A 19,920-nucleotide genomic window follows, 5' to 3' on the forward strand; every position below is an offset into this window, starting at 1 on the left:
TAACTACATAGCCTACACTCAGAAATAAAGGTACAGTGAAATAGCTAACTACTTCAGTTGAATTCCTTTTGCTAATGTTCAAGCCAGATGTTGAAGAAGCCAGGTCAGTGTGGGCAATGATAGCTGCCTGCTATTAATTGCAGCTTGGGACAACTTTCAGTGAAAATCAAGCTGTGAGCGACTGTCTGTTTTTATTATTTTTGTGGAGTTTAGGAGCTGGATGCTCCATGGGCTATTCAGCTATTCTGGCAACAAATAAATTCAAAATGGAGCTGGTAATGCATGTGGCTATGCCAAGTCGTTATGGGGTGTCATTTGCCACGAAATGGAAAGATCCTTGCAAGGACTGGAAAGAGAGCAGTGCTTCGCCAGACAGCTGCGCTACTTTGCTACACTGGTTTATCACATTACATATTGTGGCGAGCGCTGGCTCCAAAGACTGAGGCAGAGACACAGTGGTGTTTTCGAATCGCTTGGCAGCTTCGTTTTATTAAAACAGACTAACAGTAATGCTCTTCACAGCAAACATTCGCAGACTGACATTACATTACATTACATTACATTATTGGCATTTGGCAGACGCTCTTATCCAGAGCGACGTACAACAAAGTGCATACCCATAACCAGGGATAAGTACAATTTCAATTGCTACCCGTACAACAAAGATAAGGACCAGGGCCTATCTTTTTTTTTTTTTAAACAAACAAATAAACAAACAACAAAGCAAAAGTGACCAAACTTAACTATCCAAATACTGCTTACCTAGCCAACTAAAAATACCGAAACACAAAGTACATCACAAAGACAACAATTAAGGTTCACAGGGAGGTAGGGAGGGATGGGGAGAGGTGCTGCTTGAAGAGGTGCGTCTTCAGTTTGCGCTTGAAGGTAGGGAGAGATTCTACAGTTTTGACCTCAACGGGGAGTTTGTTCCACCACCGTGGAGCCAGAACAGACAGTAGTCGTGAGCGTGAGGTGGAGGTTCGGAGAGGGGGAGATGCCAAGCGGCCTGTGAAGGCTGAACGAAGAGGTCTGGCAGGGTTGTAGGGTCTGATGATTTTTTGGAGGTAAGCTAGGGAAGACCCCTTAACTGCTTGGAAGGCTAGCACCAATGTTTTGAATTTGATGCGAGCCATGACAGGCAGCCAGTGGAGGGATGTAAGCTGGGGGGTGACGTGTGAGTATTTGGGAAGGTTGAAGACCAGACGACCTGCTGCATTCTGGATAAGTTGGAGGGGTCTGATGGCGGACGCTGGGAGGCCAGCCAAGAGGAAATTGCAGTAGTCCAGGCGGGACAGAACCGTCGCTTGGACCAGGAGCTGGGTCGAGTAGGGGGTGAGAAAGGGGCGGATTCTCTGTATGTTGTATAGGAAGAACCTGCATGACCGGGTCACCGCCGCAATGTTCTCGGAAAGGGATAGTCTGCTGTCCATCACCACACCGAGGTTCCTTTCACTGGGTGATGGTGTGTGTGGTATCCCCGAGGGAAATGGAGAGATCCAGATGGGGAGAGGTATTAGCAGGGATGAATATCATTTCAGTCTTACCTGGGTTGAGCTTTAGATGGTGGTTGTCCATCCAGCTCTGGATGTCACTCAGGCAAGCAGAGATACGGGCAGAAACCTGTGTATCAGATGGTGGGAATGAGATGAAGAGTTGGGTATCGTCCGCATAGCAGTGGTAGGATAGCCCATGTGCAGTGATCACAGGGCCAAGGGAACGAGTGTAAAGAGAAAAAAGAAGCGGGCCTAGGACTGAGCCCTGGGGAATTCCTGTGGCAAGGGGCCGAGGCGTCGATACCATACCAGCCCAGGCAACCTGGAAGGAGCGATCAGAGAGGTAGGACTCAATCCAGTCCAGGGCTGTGCCACAGATGCCCGTTGCTGACAGGGCGGACACGAGGATGGAGTGATCCACAGTGTCAAAGGCAGCAGAGAGATCTAGAAGAATGAGGACAGAGGAGAGGGAGGCTGCTCGTGCGGCATGGAGCAACTCACTGACGGAGAGGAGCGCGGTCTCTGTCGAGTGGCCCGATCTCAAGCTAGACTGATGGGGGTCTAGCAGGTTGTTGTTAGAAAAGAAGGAAGAAAGTTCAGTAGAAGCAGCTCGGTTTATGGGTTTAGAAAGAAAAGTAGGCTTTTTTAGCAGTGGAGTGATGTGGGCCCTCATGGAGGATGCTGGAAAACAGCGGGAAGACCGGGAGGAGTTGACAAGGGAGGTGACAAAGGGGAGAATGTCAGGTGTGATAGTCTGGAGAAGAGAAGAGGGGATAGGGTCAAGGGCACAGGTTGTAGGGCAGTGGGAGAACAGGAGTTGGGAAACATCAGAGTCTGTAAGGGGGGAGAAAGTGGAAAAGGAAGGGATGGGCCTAGAGGGGGGAAGGGCACAGTAAGGGGGGCGGTGGTTGTAAAGGATCTGCGGATGACTGTGAAAAAATCAACAAAGTCATCAGCAGCGAAGGAGGACTGAGGTGGAGGAGGCGGTGCGTTGAGGAGAGAGGAGAAAATGGAGAACAGTTTCCGGGGGTTAGAAGCGGAGTTCTGAATTTGTGTCTGATAGTATTTTGCTTTGGTGGCAGTGACAGTGGAAGAGAATGCCGCCAGGAGAGACTGGTAAATTGTGAGGTCTGAAGGGTCTCTGGATTTTCCCCACTTCCTCTCTGAGGTACGGAGGGTGTCAGATATCCAAGGACTAGGAGGGGATGTGCAAGGTGGCTTTGAGACAGGGGGACAGAGAGAGTCAAAGGCAGAGGAGAGAGATGAAAGGAGGGTGGCAGATGCAGAGTCAGTGGGGAGTTTGGAGAAGGATTCGAGAGGGGGGAGTGAGGCGGTGACAGTGGTGGCAAAGGAAGAGGGTGAGAGGGAGTGGAGGTTACGGCGGGCTGAGGAAGTGTGGGTGGGAGGAGGGGGAGGAGGATGGGGAGGAAGAGGGAGGGAGAATGAGATGAAGTGGTGATCAGATGTATGCAGAGGGGTAACCGTGAAATCGGAGCATGAGCAGTTCCTCACAAAGACAAGGTCTAGGACATTGCCCACCTTGTGGGTTGGAGGAGAGTGTTGCAGGGAGAGGCCGAAGGAGTGGATTAGCGGTAGGAAGGCAGCAGCCTGGGAGGCTTCAAGGTGGATGTTGAAGTCTCCAAGGAGAATCAGTGGGGTGCCATCCTCAGGGAAGGAGCTGAGGACGGTGTCTAGCTCATCAAAGACCAAACTAGTCGGGCAACAATTGTTTTTAATAGCAGATCAGACAACCTGTTTGAACACCACATTATGACACACGACGAGAAGATAACTCCACCCAATTTACCCCTGCCCGGGCGAGCAACGTCACTGTTTCTAACATGGCTGCACCCTGTGCACAGCAAAAACATTGAAAATTGCCCTAAGACACATTTTCTAATAAAAACTTTAAACAAGACCGGGTAGCCACAGACTACCCATCCAGCCCAGGTACAGAACCCCAGGCCGTTACAATATGCTTAATCGAGTGTTGTTTTAGGTCATATATCGTGCTGTTCATTCACATTGCACCACTTTATTCGCATAGAAGAGCCTCATAATGTACTGTCTTTCCCACAAGTTTGTAATCATCGCTGGATTTTACAGCAGGGAACAAATAAGACACTTTTGCTAGCTTTTTTTTTTCTTTTCTATGTTATGGACAAGTTATATGCACACTAGCTGTTTTAGCGATCATGCCAGCTAGTTAAACCAAGTTCTTTACAGCACACAGGAATACATTTGCAATTAGGATTACGAATATGAATATTGGCTAAAATAGATATGCTACATAGAGCTAGCTGTGTTGGATGAACATACGCTAGGTAGCTCAGTTAGCTACAGCAAATTACATTGCAATACTGTTAATAACTGATGTTAAGACAGCTAAAATGAGCTAGCTCAGTGTTAAAACACTAAATGATGTTACAAATGTTTTAAAACGTGTGAAAATGTTAACATACAAAAATATAAACTGCTTTAATGTATAATATAGAGGGACTTGAGTCTATGATGATAACACCTTGGTATTCTATTTAGAACATCAATAAAATTAAAAAGATCACTGGTGAGCTCAGTAATAAAGTTGACAACAGAAGAATTCTCACCACAATGAAGAAAAACCCTCAAACACCTGTCCGACAGATCAGGAACACTTTCAGGAGGCAGGCATGGATGTGTCCGTGACAGCTCTCCGCAGAACACTTCACAAACAGATCTACAGTACAGAGGCTACACTGCAAGATATAAACCACAAGTGAGTGGCAAAAACAGGATGGGTAGCTTATAGTTTCCTAAGTAGTACCTAAAAAAGCCTGCAGAGTTTAAGACAAAGCTCTTTTGGACAGATTGTCTTGTAGCAGAGTGATGGCAAGAGCAACATGTGAAGACTAAAATAGTGATGTACATTGTATAAAATGACGTAATCTAAGTAAAAAATTGAAATGACAGGCTGATCCAACTTTTCATAATGTGACTCAGTAGTGTGTATGGCCCCTGCATGCCTGTATGCACTCCTGACAACGTCCTGGCATGCTCCTGATGAGTCGGTAGATGGTGTCCTGGGGGATCTCCTCCCAGACCTGGATCAGGGCATCAGTGAGCTCCTGGACAGCCAGTGGCAGTACTTGGCGGCGTCGGATGCACCGATACAGAATGTCCCATAGGTGCTCAATTGGAGGTCTGACAATGGATTTAATTCCGGTACCTAACAACCTAACAGCAGTCAGGGTATTGGCTATGACATAGAGGTTTGTGCGACCCTTGAAGGATATGCCTCCCCAGACCATCACTGACCCACTGCCAAACCGGTCATGCTGGACAATGTTAGCATAATGTTCACCACGCCTTCTCCAGACTCTTTCACGCCTGTCACATGTACTCAGTGTGAACCTGCTCTCATCTGCGAAGAGAACAGGGCACCAATGGTGGACCTGCCAATTCTCTCGCGATTGCCAATCGAGCTGCACTGTGCTGGTCTGTGAGCACAGGTCCCACTAGAGGACGTCGGGCCCTCATGCCACCCTCATGGAGTCTGTTTCTGACAGTTTGGTCAGAAACATGCACACCAGTAGCCTCATTTTGTAGGGCTCTGGCAGTGCTCCTCCTGTTCCTTCTCACACAAAGGAGCAGATACCAGTCCTGCTGCTGAGTTGATGCCCTTCTACGGCCTTGTCCAGCTCTCTTTGTGTAATGGCCGGTCTCCTGGTATCTCCTCCATGCTCTTGAGACTGTGCTGGGAGACACAGCAAACCTTCTTGCGACCCCACGTATGGATGTGCCATCCTGGAGGAGCTGGACTACCTGTGCAACCTGATTGGACTGAGAAACTAGAGACAAATCAGTCAGGAAGGATAAGGAGAGAGCATGGGGCCACCACATGCAAAACCATTACCTTTTTGGGGGTTGTCTTGCTTTTGCATCTCCATTCCACCTGTTCTCACTTTCATTTGCACCAAAGCAGGTGAAATTGATTCACAATCACTTGTGCTTCCTAAATAAATGGACTGATTGATATCCCTGAAGTCTAATTGACTTGGTGTTACACTGTGATGACTAAGTGTTCCCTTCATTTTTTTGAGCAGTGTAGTTTGGGCATATACGGCTGCCACAGGTGCTGACTCACTTGCCTCCACTGATAATGTTACTGCTGATAGCAGCAGCAGACTTAATTCTGAAGTATGCAGAAGCATCTTATCTGCTCAAGTGCAATCAAATGCCTCTGAACTCCTTGGGCGGTGCTCATCCCACAGCAAGGCAATAATCCCATAGGCAAACATACCATGGTGCTCTCTTTCTTCTAACAAATTTGTTAGTGAGAGCCTGTTTGGCCTGTTTGGCCTATGTTTAATTTCTCAAAATGGCTTCCTTGACTTTCATTGGCACAACTCTGGTCCTCATGTCAACAAAGACCAATAACAGACTCCAAAAGCAATCAAAAGCCTAGAATCAAGATTGGATACTGAAAGCTTAAGGAAGCACTAAGGAAGTGATTGAATATGCCTGGCTAATCAGAAACAGCTGAGAAACGTCACAAACTAAAGGTGACAGTCTGCACTTTAACCTCATGTTCATTGTTTAATTTCACATCCAATGTGCTGGAGTACAGAACCAAAAGTACAGAAATTGTACCACTGGCCAAATACTTACGGACTGCACTGTGTATGAGAGAGATTGAGAGAGAGAGAAAGAAAAAGGACATATAATTTTGCTAGCTTGCTGCAATGGTTTCTCCAACACTCCACACTCTAAGCCTACACTCTGCGAACAAAATAGGAAACCTGTGAATTTAAATTGGTCAGCAATGGTATGTGCTGAGAGAGGAGCTAAATGACCAATGGGGAGGAATTGACTGGCTTGCACATGGTGCCTGCATTAAAGCATAACATATAAACAATAGTTTATATTTAAACACAAAAACAGATTTCACTTTATATAAATCATGCATGTATTGCCTTAATTAGCAAATAATTGAACTAACTACAGTATATATTCAAGCTCCGTTCGTGATTATATACTCTGTGCCATGGCCCTCCATGGCCAGGACATTTACATTTACAGGCTGATCAGACAAACATACATTATTACATTATTGGCATTTGGCAGACGCTCTTATCCAGAGCGACGTACATTTGATTAGCGGGAGACAATCCTCCCCTGGAGCAATGCAGGGTTAAGGGCCTTGCTCAAGAGCCCAGCAGCTGTGTGGATCTTATTGTGGCTACAACGGGATTCAAACCCCCAACCTTGCCTGTCCCTGTCATTTACCTTAACCACTACGCTACAGGCTGCCCATACATACCACCGCCAACATACAAATACTATTGAATGTTTCAAATATGGGGAGGGAGAACAGAACTATTGAATAAGATAAGTACCTCATTCATGATCAGATATATTGTTATGAATCAATATTTCATTTATGAACATTAAATATTATGAACATTCAAATCTAGTATAATTAAATTTAATTACTTAATTTTCAGTAATAAACAAATCTGTATATTTCTAACGGTTTATTTGTATCTGTGTAAAGATTGCTGTTTTCAAAAAGATATACCAAATAGATGAATAGTAGTGAGTTACAATTTATATTAACTGGCACTTCAAGCATGTCTTGTACATTTAATTACGTAAAAACCATTACGCAAATTACTGTAGCAGAAATTGGTCTAGCATGTATAATTATTATTATCAGCATTATTATATCTATCATTATTATGTATTTCTGGAGTCAGTGGGTACAATGATTTCTTTTTGGAGACCCTGACATTACTGGCAGCAATATTGCGAATGCGTCACTGGGCAATTAGCACTGCGCACTCATGATTAACACTGAGCATTTTAATGTGTACCTTGTGATAGGTGAGGTTGATAACTGAGGTTTCTATAAATTAGGAAATGGAAGTTTTGAAATGTAATTTATTATTATTGCATATTTTCGATCGATTTTGTGTAATATCAATATGTGTTAAGGTGGAAAAGATTGGCAAGATATGGTGTAATATATATGAATTGACATACAGTACTGGTGCCAGTTTAGTATTTGTGTAGGTCAGATTTACATACATGAAGCTTGCAGCGCAAACTGCGGGCTGGCAAGCTTGAGGTGGTGCGGTCACAGTCTGCCTGACTCAGTGAATGATACTGGGAATGGGAATTGCATTTTGTGAATGTAGCAGATCCTACGCGGATCTACGCGGACCAGTTTAAACTCATGTTTATTGACAGAATGCATAGATATTCCATCTGTGGCAGGAATTATCATTTGCATTCATCCAAATGTTGCAAGGAGCTCGACTGTTGCCGGGATAGAATGGAAAGGTTGTGTGAGAGGTTCCAGGACATATAATTCTCCCAGAAGATAAATAATTTGTATGACTGGGTGCTTGTCACAGTCACAGTCGTTAGTGGTTTTCTCTTTTGTTGGAGCCTTCCCCCATTGTTTTCCATTATTGTTTTGGAGGATAACTAATCAAAACAAACCCTGCTTTTATTATTACAGCAATTTGAGCATGCTTCTAACAATGTTCTGTTAAAGACAAAAAACATGCTCTTTCCACAATGGACGAAAGCGATTAAAAGCAGCATATCAATGCATTTACTCATATGTTTTACTAGCAGCAACACTGATTTTTTAAAACCTCAAACACTTGTTACTATCTCTACGGTTGAGCATGTCATGCTTCGCATGAGATATTGGTTAATTTAATACATTATTTTGTAAATATTTTCTGTGATAAGCACCCAGCCTTAATGAATGCGTGGTTGCTTAATTTGTATCTCATGATAATTTTTGCTTAGAGAATTGAAATAGTGTTGCAATAATTCTCTCCATGCCTCTTCTATGCTGATGCATGTGTCTTTTGTCTTTTTGCACCGTGATTATGGCTGCTTTCTAGAGGTGGTGAAATTTCAGACAAAACTCGACCCTTGTTAATTGTCATAACTTTAGTAAATTCAACAGAATACATAATCAGTCACACTTATATCTCCGCTCGTTATTTGCAAGATTACCAAGATACATGTGCATTAAGGAAAGAAGCTCAACGGTCAACATCAGCACGTTCACAGAGAAGGGGGAGGGATAAACAGTGTTGTGGTTTGAGGGTGTTTATTGCTGCAATTCCTCTCTTGACCATTAGCCCGAAATTACCTATTGTTTGTTTTCCATTGAATTTACTGAAGTTCACGCAATTAACTTATCATTTGTGCTTGAAATTTATCCGCCTCTAAAGAGCAGGCGTAAACTGAGGCACAAGCGAGACAGTGACACACTTGTAGGCTCTAAAGATGCACTGAAATAATCTTTGCAGCAAGAATCACACTCGACTCCCAGAGCAAGAAATCATCAAACAGATTATTAATAGTAATGATTGCAGCCAAGCAGTGGGAAGAGACTCAAATAATGCGCTGAACTGTGGTGACAGTAACAGGTTTCGGAAGTTTAAAAAAACAGTGTTGCCGCCAGTAAAAAGTAGGCTAAATGCATTGATGTGCTGCCTTTAATCGATTTTGTCCATCGCGGAAAGAACATGTGTTTGTTTCATTACATTACATTATTGGCATTTGGCAGACGCTCTTATCCAGAGTGACGTACAGTTGACTAGACTAAGCAGGAGACAATCCTCCCCTGGAGCAATGCAGGGTTAAGGGGCTTGCTCAAGGGCCCAATGGCTGTTCGGATCTTATTGTGGCTACTTATTGTGGTATTAGAACCATTGGTTAAGGTAAATGACTAGGACATGCAAGGTCGGTGGTTCTAATCCCGGTGTAGCCACAATAAGATCCGCACAGCCGTTTGGCCCTTGAGCAAGGCCCTTAACCCTGCATTGCTCCAGGGGAGGATTGTCTCCTGCTTAGTCTAATCAACTGTACGTCGCTCTGGATAAGAGCGTCTGCCAAATGCCAATAATGTAATGTAATGTAACCACTACGCTACAGGCCATGTAGATTAGTTATTCTCCAAAACAATTGCGGGGAATTCAAGGGACTGGCAAAAAAGATGAAATTACCTGCAACTTCTGTGACAAACGTCCAGTCATACAAATAATTATGCTTCTGGGAGAAATAAAAGATGTCCTGGAACCTCCCACACAATGTTCAATAGTCAAGCTCATTGCAATGTTAAATCTGGCATTTGGATTAATTCAAATGAAAAAATTCATTCAAACTGCCACCACAGCTGTATTATCTACACATTGTGTCCTGTGCTGGATACACTTTTATGTGGCAGCCAATACATGGATATCGCCACATGTACACAAGATATTCAATGCTCTTAACAGGCGTTTTTTAATGCACTGCTTAAAATCTGCTTCAATCGCAAAATGTGATTAGTAGGCAGTCCCATCCAAGTGATAGATAGTTACATAAATAATTATTTAGTGGCAGGTTACTTTAGCTTTTAGTTATGCAGGAGCCAGTCAGTGGTAAGATCTTTCCGGTCAAGACAGGAAATTAGTTTTTTCCAGATTTAGAATTTCAAGAAATCAAGAAAATGTGCATTTCACCCATTATGCCCATAGCCCTACAGAAAACCGATAGAAAGGCCTAGGAATCACAATGCATTTCAAGGGTCATGTGTCTTGAAGAATGGTCATATGATCAAATAATCAACACTGGTGTCGCATCCGTCTGTTCAGGAGGGGTTAAATGAGCCATTTGGGATTCCATGAAGTAGTGACATCACAACAATGCGATACGATGTTTGCTTCAGTACGGCCCGTCTTGTGGTAGGAACAAATCCAAGGGCTCGGCACAGATGTTGTTCAGTTAGTTGGAGCCATCAGAAGAGAGGTTAATTTCTCGGTCCTGCCAAAAGCCAAGTTTGGCCGGCTCACGTGGGGCAGCAATAATTGGCTTGCTGCTCCAGAGGGAGGGACTTGGCAGGGTTATTAGATCGGCGCACAATAAGCACCTCGGGCGCCTTGGAATCACGGCAATGGGCACGAGACGAGACGGCTTGAAGAAGGCGTGTCGCTCTCATTCAGGCCGCCGAGGGATGGGGTACGGGCGGTACATCTAATATGACTACCTCCAATTGAATTAGACGAGGTACAATTGGCTACCAAATTGGGAGAAAAAGGGAAAAAATCTGAAAAAATAAATAAATAAATAAATAAAAGAACAGAGGTTAATTGCTGTCAATGAGACTAAAACAGCCTGTCCTTGATAAAACTCATGAAAGGCTCTGGAGAATGGACATTTGAAACTTTTTTTTAAACTTAAAACCACATGAATGCTTTCTTTGGGATATCAGGACCTAAAACATGATGAGCAGCACTCACTGAGATGGATTGCTATTTTTTCTTCAGCACACAACAGCCCTGCACAATATTATTATTTCTACAGGATAAGGGCAGTATTCCTCTATGATCTTAAGTGAGCTGCCCTCAGCAATAAAATATTATTCTCTTGAGCTTACATGATTCAGTAGAACCTCAGCGATCCAAAACTCAGAAAACCAAAAAGTCCAGTCTACCGAACAGGGTATGGAATCAGAAGAAGCATATAACATTAATACGAAATGACAACTGCAAAATGCAAAAGGAGTAACACTATTTATTGACATAAAAAATGACCAGGACAAAAATAGCTGTTGGATGGAAGCAACAAGCTGATGAATAATAGTACAACTATTACCAATAGTAGCAGTGTTTATACATAGCCCCCCCCCCCCACTTCAGGGCACCATAATGATTGTGACACAGCAATGTTAGGTAAATGAAAGTAGTCATGTTTAGTATTTTGTTTCATCTCGTTTGCATGCAATGACTGCAATCACCCATTGCTGTGGTACAGTGAGATTGAGTGATTGGGAATTTGGCCAGGGCTGTGGGAAGCCCTCCACTGCTTTGGGATATTACACCACAGTGAGTCAAGACCTGGTTTAGTGATGAACCACACCACCTGTGGCACAATGTCACCGCACTTGAGTATTCTTTTCCCCACTAGCTCATTACCACTTCCATTAAATATTAACCAAGCTTGGCCCCACTTAGCATATAAGAGAGGAGAGATAGATAAAGATCATAAGATCCATTCATGTATTTCGTTTATCTCCATGACACATTTATCATCATGGATTTGTGCAGATTCTACCATTATCTAGACAAATCTAGTGATATAGACCAGGAACTGGAGATACAGTCTGTATTTCGTTTGTCCTCTGGCTGTAGCTTTATATTTCTATTTGTTGTAACTGCTTGCAATTAATTTGCTAGTTCCACAAATGGAGAGCATAAATGTGGACATACATGTGTTAGTTTTTTCTGAAAAATTGGCGCAGTGGGTAGCACTGTTGCCTCATAATGAGAAGGTCCTGGGTTTGAGCCCCGTCTGGGCCTTTCTGTGTGGAGTTTGTTCTTGCCGGGTCTGCGTGGATTTCCTCCACAGTCCAAAGACATGCATGTTAATTAGCTCATTAGCTAACTCTGCCACATTTATATTGATGTGGAAACTGAAAATATTGATTAATATGCACTGTTCCTGGTAAATAAAATAAAATGAAAACAGTCTGAGATGGAAAATGAGTGGCAGGTGGGAGGCAGACTGTGATATAAATAGCAAGCGGTGTGAAAGACTATGTTCTGGACCAGACAAACGCCCAGCCCAATCTGCTGCAGATGTGTCCCAGATGTCTGGGTGCTCAGGCTTTCCAGGATGTTTTGCCGGAGGTAAATTCAGCATTCCTTACCTGTTCCTAATCCTGATGTTTGTACATTATGATCCGGACAGTGTTGTGGACTAGCCAGTCATCTCCCTGATGACCAGCTGGAGCTCATCTTTTCCCATACCACTATCAGTTTTCTAGGAATTCAGGCTGGCTCAGAAACCAGAAAACGTTTACTGGTTGGTTAAGCCAGACCTGTTCCATATATGGATCGGTCAAGATTAGCAGCATAGCCAAACGTGTTTCCATGGGTTGTGTCTTGGTTCAGTCTGAGCTCCAAGTTTGGCTGGTGCTGAGGTGAGGAGACAGGTGGCTACGGCTCAAATACCCTTACTGTAAAACAGTCATTAAACACCGTCAGCACAGAAGCTACCTCAGTGTAAATGACAGCTGCTTGACAGAAGCTGTCATCAGAACTGTCCTTCACTGAGTTATTAATTGTATTTTATGTTGCTCCCAGGGAAAGCAGTAGCTGCATGTGCACCAGCCAATCAGGATATACAAACAAATAAACAAACTGGTTAATAAAAAAGGCTGAAAATCATTTAAAATACTGTTTACTTCGTGTTAGATCCAATATGTTTGAACTGTCTTCTCCATTTGAGGCTGACTGACATTTGGCACGTGACTTCCTTATTTGTTACAGTGCCCTTGTGACCTGTAATTTCCAATTCAACTCAACTCAAATTCAGATTAATAAAAACTGAAAGAACCCCCAATGGCTAACTGTGGCAGCTAGTTCCAAGTAGCGCTGGCCCGAGTAATTCAAATATTTTACTATTCTTTTGTCAGGTTGGTATTCTTTTTTTTGTTGCAACAAAACTATTTGCAAAAGTAGCTTAAATTACAATACATTTCGCCAGCAAAATACCCTTTTTAGACCAGTTATTATGAATTTATAGAACATTTGGAAAATATAAATTAAAAGCTAATTTAGGATAATGCATCATTAATTGCTGCCGCACATCCACCGTGCCTGGCCTCAGTGTGCAGCACACCTACTTATTTACATGTGGCCGTTGAATAGGCTGGCTGAAGATGCCAGAGAAATCAGCAGTGTGGGAACATTTTGAGTTACCAGATGATTAAAAAAATGCTCAATGCCAAATATGCAGATATAGGCCCTAGCTCGCTGCTCGACATTAGGCCTATTTTGTTTATTTCTCCGAGCATTGTTTTATTTATTTATTTATTTTATTTTTGTTATTGCTCTGTAACATATATGATTCTTAGGCTATTCTCTATGCTATTCCCCAAAAATAAACAGGCTATTTATTTATTTGAAAACGTTTGATAATAGCCGACTAATTAAGATATGCTCATCATTGCCATATATTAGGCCTGCATTTTGTTTAATTTCTCCAACCACTAACGTTATTTCGCCTATTTAAATTTTAAGGCTTTTTTATCCCTGTCATCTCAGTAACAGATAAGGCTATAGGCTATGTATTTGTTTCACACACCCAGAAAATAAACAGGCTATTGTCGGATTGGATTTTTTTTGATGATGATAATGTGAGTAAGTTTGTTGCATATTTTGAACGTGTGAACATTCCGACTATTGTATATTTTTTTTAAGCATGGCCTTTTAAGCACAGCTATTGTTTTATTTGAAGCCATAGCCTGCCTATTAGCTGGCCTGTGCCTACTGTTCTGTTAAAACTTGTTTGTTCAATAAAACATTTTTGGTGGTGTTGACTGGTGTTGTTGTTTCAGTTTTCAAACATTGTGCCTGGCACATTTGAACTTGGCCTACTTGCTTAGTTGCTTGTCAGTGGTAGGCCTAATATAGTCTATGTTATTTGTAATGTATTTACACCTACTGGATATATTTGGAACTGCAGAAACACCTAACTACTATATGTTTAACCCTGGGATTAATAATGTTGTTTTTGACAGTGTTTTTCGGAAACACCAACAAGTATTCGAAGCCAGTACTAGTTCCAGGCAGTTCAACTTTATGCAAGATTTATTTCAGAGAGAATTTATTTCAGCTAGTGCCGTGAATGAAATTAGACTCTTAGTGCAAGCATCATTCCCCTTGAAAAAATTTTGGGTAACCAATGTGGACTGGCCTGTGGTGAGAAAATGTACTGGCACACTGCAAGATCATTTTACTGTCAAGCATCAAACTTATTGAGTATTTGAAATTCAACAGATGGAGCTCCAGTTTCAGAGTTGAAGGGTCCAGCAGTTCCCTGGCTTTCCTTTGTGCTTATTCATGCGTACTGTCACTTGAATGTAAACTGTGAATGTAAACTGGGGAAAAGCAATTCAGTTACACAGATGGGCAAACAGCTTCCAAAAGTAACATTTTACGCCTGAAGAGATGAGGGAATCATCATTAATTTTGCCGTGGAATGTAGTTTGGTCTCAGAATTATAAATGGAGCGTGTTTTTTTTCCTGCACTGTAGAATACAATACAAACAAACCTAATGTGTGCCCAATTACTGTTTATCTAATGTTCGTTCAACATCTGACATTAATGCTGTATTCTGTGTTATGCTGAATCCATATGATCCATATGATGTATTTCTGAAAGGGACTGAAAATAATAAGCTCTTTCCTCATTCTGTTTCACCCTGAGCACAAGTAAAAAGTTAAAAATTCTTAAACGCACATGACTCTTTTCTTCTATTTTCAGATTACCTCAGGATTAGTCAAAATGGAATTAATAAATGTGCACTGGGTTTTGCTATCATTAATTCTGGTAAGTCTACTGTGTTACATGGTATTCTTTTTCCTGCACTTTGTAATGTAATCTTGGTTGCAGTGGCAGCAGCCCCAATGCTAGTTTTTTTTTATGGGCTCTTCCTCTAAGATGCAGGTACGCGCACGCATATAACCTATGCACGAACACACACACACACAGCACCATTAGCCAGATATTTTACAGACAATATTTGGCTCATGAGTAACTTTGGTTATTAGGACACAGGCTGCATCATTTGCGATACTTTAGAACATTTGTATAAATCACGTCAGAACCATGGACCATAGTGGATGGTCAAAGAATCAAATCAACATTCTACTGATGTGTCAGTATCAGAGGAAAAGCACAGCACAATAAATTCACTTGTGTCATTGTGTTATTATGCCTAATTAACTGAATGCATTTTTTACAATATAATCTGAATGAATGTATGAAAATCTGTTAATTTCTCAGCTTTTGTTTTATCTTTCAACTTGTCATTATTATTTTAAAAATGTACAGTATATTGCAGGTACTTATTCTTATTATGGACGTAACTCCTGCAGTTGATAAACCTAAACGGACAAAACTTGCCAATCAAACATCCACACACCTATTTGTTCGCTTCCTCTTTGTTAAGCGATGCAATTTATATATTATTCCTTCTATATTATAAGGTTTTAAAAAAGCTCCCTGACTAAATTTGGGTGGAACACTGAGTTTACAGCAGAAAACCAGTACAGCAATTGAACAGACTAATCTAATTCACTGTAACTGCTGGAAGAATTTACAGCTTCCTTGGCTAATTTGAATGCAACGCAATAGAACTTTGACTCATATTAATTAATCATTGCAAGATTGAGCAATATAGGAATGAAGTTAGCTCACATTAACATTACTGCGTTGAGCAAAACTGGAATCTAGACGTCTAGGGGGTGGAAATATAGGTTGAGAGACGTTTTATCTAGACGGACTAGGTTAACCCCAATATAGCTCAGAGTTTACCTGGATAAAGCATGGCTATGTCCTAGTTGCCAGAAAACTTTCACTTTGCAGCCAAATGTAGCTGGATTTTCTCCAGAAAAAGTACAGTTGGTTAACGTTATATCTAGCTCGCTATCCTACCAGCAAGGTTTCGCCACTGTCGGGCGCAGTGATTGCGATGGGCAACTGCTACTGGGAACAGGGTAGCATTTATTTATTTATTATTATTTGGGATTATTTTTTCAATAAGCTGTCCAGTTTAGGTAGCTTTTCTGTGACCCACTTTTGTGCTTCAAGGGCATTTTCACACCAGGCAGCTAAATGACGCTCAACATTTTACGTATTAGACTAGCTAGCAACACATGATCAAGACGGTTGACATTGGAAAACAGCACTCTTTGCATATCAGAAAATAATACTGAATAGTAATGAATAATAATGAATAGTTTATACATTATAACCCTTTTTCTATAAAATAGACACATGGTATACATTTAGCATGATCATATTATTACAAAGAAAGTGTAATAACCATGACCAAGACAAGTTTACTTATTTAAGGATATATAAACACACACCACTGCTAAAGCAGACGTAGTCTTCATGTTATTTTCCGGTGAGTGGTTAAACTATAAAGACCTTTAAAAAACCAGTAGTAATATCAGACACGGAGAGACATGGGCCCCCCTAAACCACGGGCCCCGGTGCCACTGCACCTGCTGCACCACCTATATGACCACCACTGCTCGGTGTGTATAATACGATATAAAAACCATTCATCCATTAGGCTATACCTTAAAACCTGAACTTTAAGCCTGAAATGTTATACTGTGTGCTTCTTTATTATCTGAAATGAGGTGCAGCAATGTTGTTGAAGCTCATCGTTTCACATCAGTTTTGTAAATCTCTGTCAGACCTGTTTGAAATGGCATTTACGGGTGACAGTAATGGCCTTTTATTCTGCATGATGTACTCAGCGAAGTATGGGGGAAAAAATAATTTGATGTTGTCCACTAAACTGTTAATTAGTTCAGTTTGGTACTTAAAAGCTAAGTGGGCTGAAGGTCTCTTAGCCATAAGATGGGTGGATGATGCAGGTTCAGATCAGTTGTTGGCAGCCATAGTTTAAAATGAGCTTTCAGCCAGTTGTCTGTACTTTTTTGTACTGTACTGTATGTCAAAGCTATCAAAGGACAAATGCTGATTGAATTGATACCAATGTGTGAAGTGTGATGTGATGCATGACCATGTTATGTTTATTCTTACGGTAAGCTTTTAATGTCATGTAAAATAAATGATGTTTGCACATTGTTAATAGCAAATTCTATTACATGCATAAATTAATGTTAAATATGCTTCTAAAGCATTAACATGCATTCTAGTCAGATGTATAAAAATGTATTTTACTGAAATTCTTTTTAGTGAAAGGACATGTCATTGAGCACCAACTATTTAGTGTAATGACAGGTCAACTCAAAAGAAAAATAGACCAAAGAGAATCCTTTTAACACAATATACCTGTAGGCTGAAATGCGTGGTGGCTTAGTGGTCGTATGTATGACGTCATTTACTTCAATGCTTGGAGTGACATCATATGTACGGCTGCTAAACTGCTACATGGCACATCAGTATTCCATGAACTTCTTGTCAGCAAAAATGTGGGAAAGACAGAGGAAAGACTGTTGCATGTAATTTTGCTTGCATAAAGGGTCAGGTAAGATGTATGTGCCATCATGAACATTAAAAGCACATAATGATCATGTACTGTATGTACAGTATGAAAGCCAAGGCAGAGGACCATATTCATAAAGCCTCTCAAAATGGGAGTATCTTGAGTCAGCTTCTTAATCTGAATAAACTCACAAAGGCAGGTGTTCCTGGTGACTGACCTGAGATTAGAAGCATTTTGAATGTGGGCCAGTGCTTATGAAAAGGGCCTTCATGAGCTTCTTGTTTTGATGTGATTGTGTTGGACCTGCTGTGTTGAAGCTAATGTTCATTTTAATGTGAAATTACTTTGGAGTTGGAGGGTAATAAAAATGTGTTTTGTTTAGTGCAATTCGAATCGTGATCCCTCCATGTCAGTTTGAAAAGAGCAGTATCTCTTTTGAAAGATTTTTTTAATGTGTTTCAGGAATAGTGAAATAAATGTGAAACTGCTGAAGATAATGAGAAAAAAACATTTAAAGAGCTTCTTTAAAGAAGTATCAGTAATAATTGCTGTATTTCCTTCTCATGAATATGTTCAAATGCATGGACTGAATTTGTGTACTTATCAAAGTTATGAATAGTTTTAATATAAAATAATAACAAATATGCTATATATATATATATATATATATATATATATATATATATATATATATATATATATATATATATATACACACACACATATACATATATATACATACACACACACACACACACACACACACAGGTGCATCTCAATAAATTAGAATATTGTAGAAAAGTTCATTTTTTTCTGTAATTTCATTCAAAAAGTGAAACTTTCATATATTTTAGATTCATTACACAAAGTGAAATATTTCAAGCCTTTTTTATATTAATCTTGATGATTACGGCTTACAGCTCATGAAAATCCAGTATCTCAAAATATTAGAATATTACATAAGACATTACATAAGACATTTCCAAATGAAACGCACAATTTACTTTCATCTGAAAAGAGGACTTAGGACCACTGAGCAACGGTCCAGTTCTTTTTCTCCTTTTTCTGAAATTGTCTCTGGTTCAGGAGTGGCTTGACACTTGGAATGCGACACTTGTAACCCATTTCCTGGACACGTCTGTGCGTGATGGCTGTTGATGCACCCCAGCTTTAGTCCACTCCTTGTGAAGCTCCCCCAAGTTCTTGAATCAGCTTTGTTTGACAATCCTCTCAAGGCTACAGTCATCCCTGTTGCTTGTGCACTTTTTCCTTCCACACTTTTCCCTTCCAGTCAACTTTCCATGAATATGCTTTCATACAGCACTCTGCAAGGAGCCAGCCCTTTCAGCAATGACCTTCTGTGGCATACAATCCTTGTGGAGGGTGTTAATGAGTGTCTTCTGAACTGTGAGTTGAAGTTGTATGCCGTAATCATTCATTCATTCATTCGTTATCCTAACCCGCCTATCCTGAACAGGGTCGCAGGGGGGCTGGAGCCTATCCCAGCATACATTGGGCGAAAGGCAGGAATACACCCTGGACAGGTCGCCAGTCCATCGCAGGGCACACACACCGTTCACTCACACACTCATACCTATGGGCAATTTAGACTCTCCAATCAGCCTAACCTGCATGTCTTTGGACTGTGGGAGGAAACCGGAGTACCCGGAGGAAACCCACGCAAACACAGGGAGAACATGCAAACTCCACACAGAGAGGCCCCGGCCGCTCGGGATTCGAACCCAGGACCTCCTTGCTGTGAGGTGCCAGTGCTACCCACTGCACCATCTGTGCCGCCTCAAAAAAAGCCTTTAAATATTTTACTTTATGTGTAATGAATCTAGAATATATGAAACTTTCACTTTTTCAATGAAATTACAGTTATTCAATTTTTTTGAGATGCACATGTATACACTCACCAAGCACCTTTAGGTATTTATTAGCGTTACTCTCACCTACCTGTCAGCTTTGATCAGTCTGGCCATTCTCCTCTCATTAACAAGCCTTTTCTGTCAGTAGAACTACTGTTCACTAGACCATTCTTTCCAAATCTAGAGAATAGTGTGTGTGGAAATCCCAGGAGCAGCAGTTTCTGAGATACTCAAACCACCCTGTCTGCCATCAACAATCATTCCACGATCAAAGTCACGTGGATAATTTTTTTTTCCCCATTCTGATGGTTGATTGAACATTAACTGAAGCGCCTGACCCGTATCTACATGATGGTATGCACTGCATTGCTAGTGGTTAAGGTAAATGACTGGGACCTGCAAGGTCGGTGGTTCGATCCCCGGTGTAGCCACAATACGATCCGCACAGCCGTTGGGCCCTTGAGCTGCATTGCTCCAGGAGAGGATTGTCTCCTGCTTAGTCTAATCAACTGTACTTTGCTCTGGATAAGAG

General features: G+C 41.4%; 1 protein-coding gene across 5 annotated transcripts in view; it reads left to right on the top strand.

Moving 5' to 3' along the window:
* Positions 1-19,920, top strand: part of calcr (calcitonin receptor) — a 115,734-nt gene that overhangs the window by 41,499 nt on the left and 54,315 nt on the right. For 4 of the 5 annotated variants that reach the window (XM_061256513.1, XM_061256516.1, XM_061256512.1 and 1 more), the window contains exon 2: positions 14,814-14,879. The exons of the other annotated variant lie outside the window; for it this stretch is intronic. In XM_061256513.1, coding sequence (XP_061112497.1) covers positions 14,835-14,879 — 45 coding nt within the window. In that variant the 5' untranslated portion in view covers positions 14,814-14,834. The remainder of the gene's footprint in view (positions 1-14,813; positions 14,880-19,920) is intronic. 5 annotated transcript variants of the gene reach the window in all.

This window comes from Conger conger, chromosome 9 (genome assembly GCF_963514075.1).
Source record: "Conger conger chromosome 9, fConCon1.1, whole genome shotgun sequence".
Classification (NCBI taxonomy): Eukaryota; Metazoa; Chordata; class Actinopteri; order Anguilliformes; family Congridae; genus Conger; species Conger conger.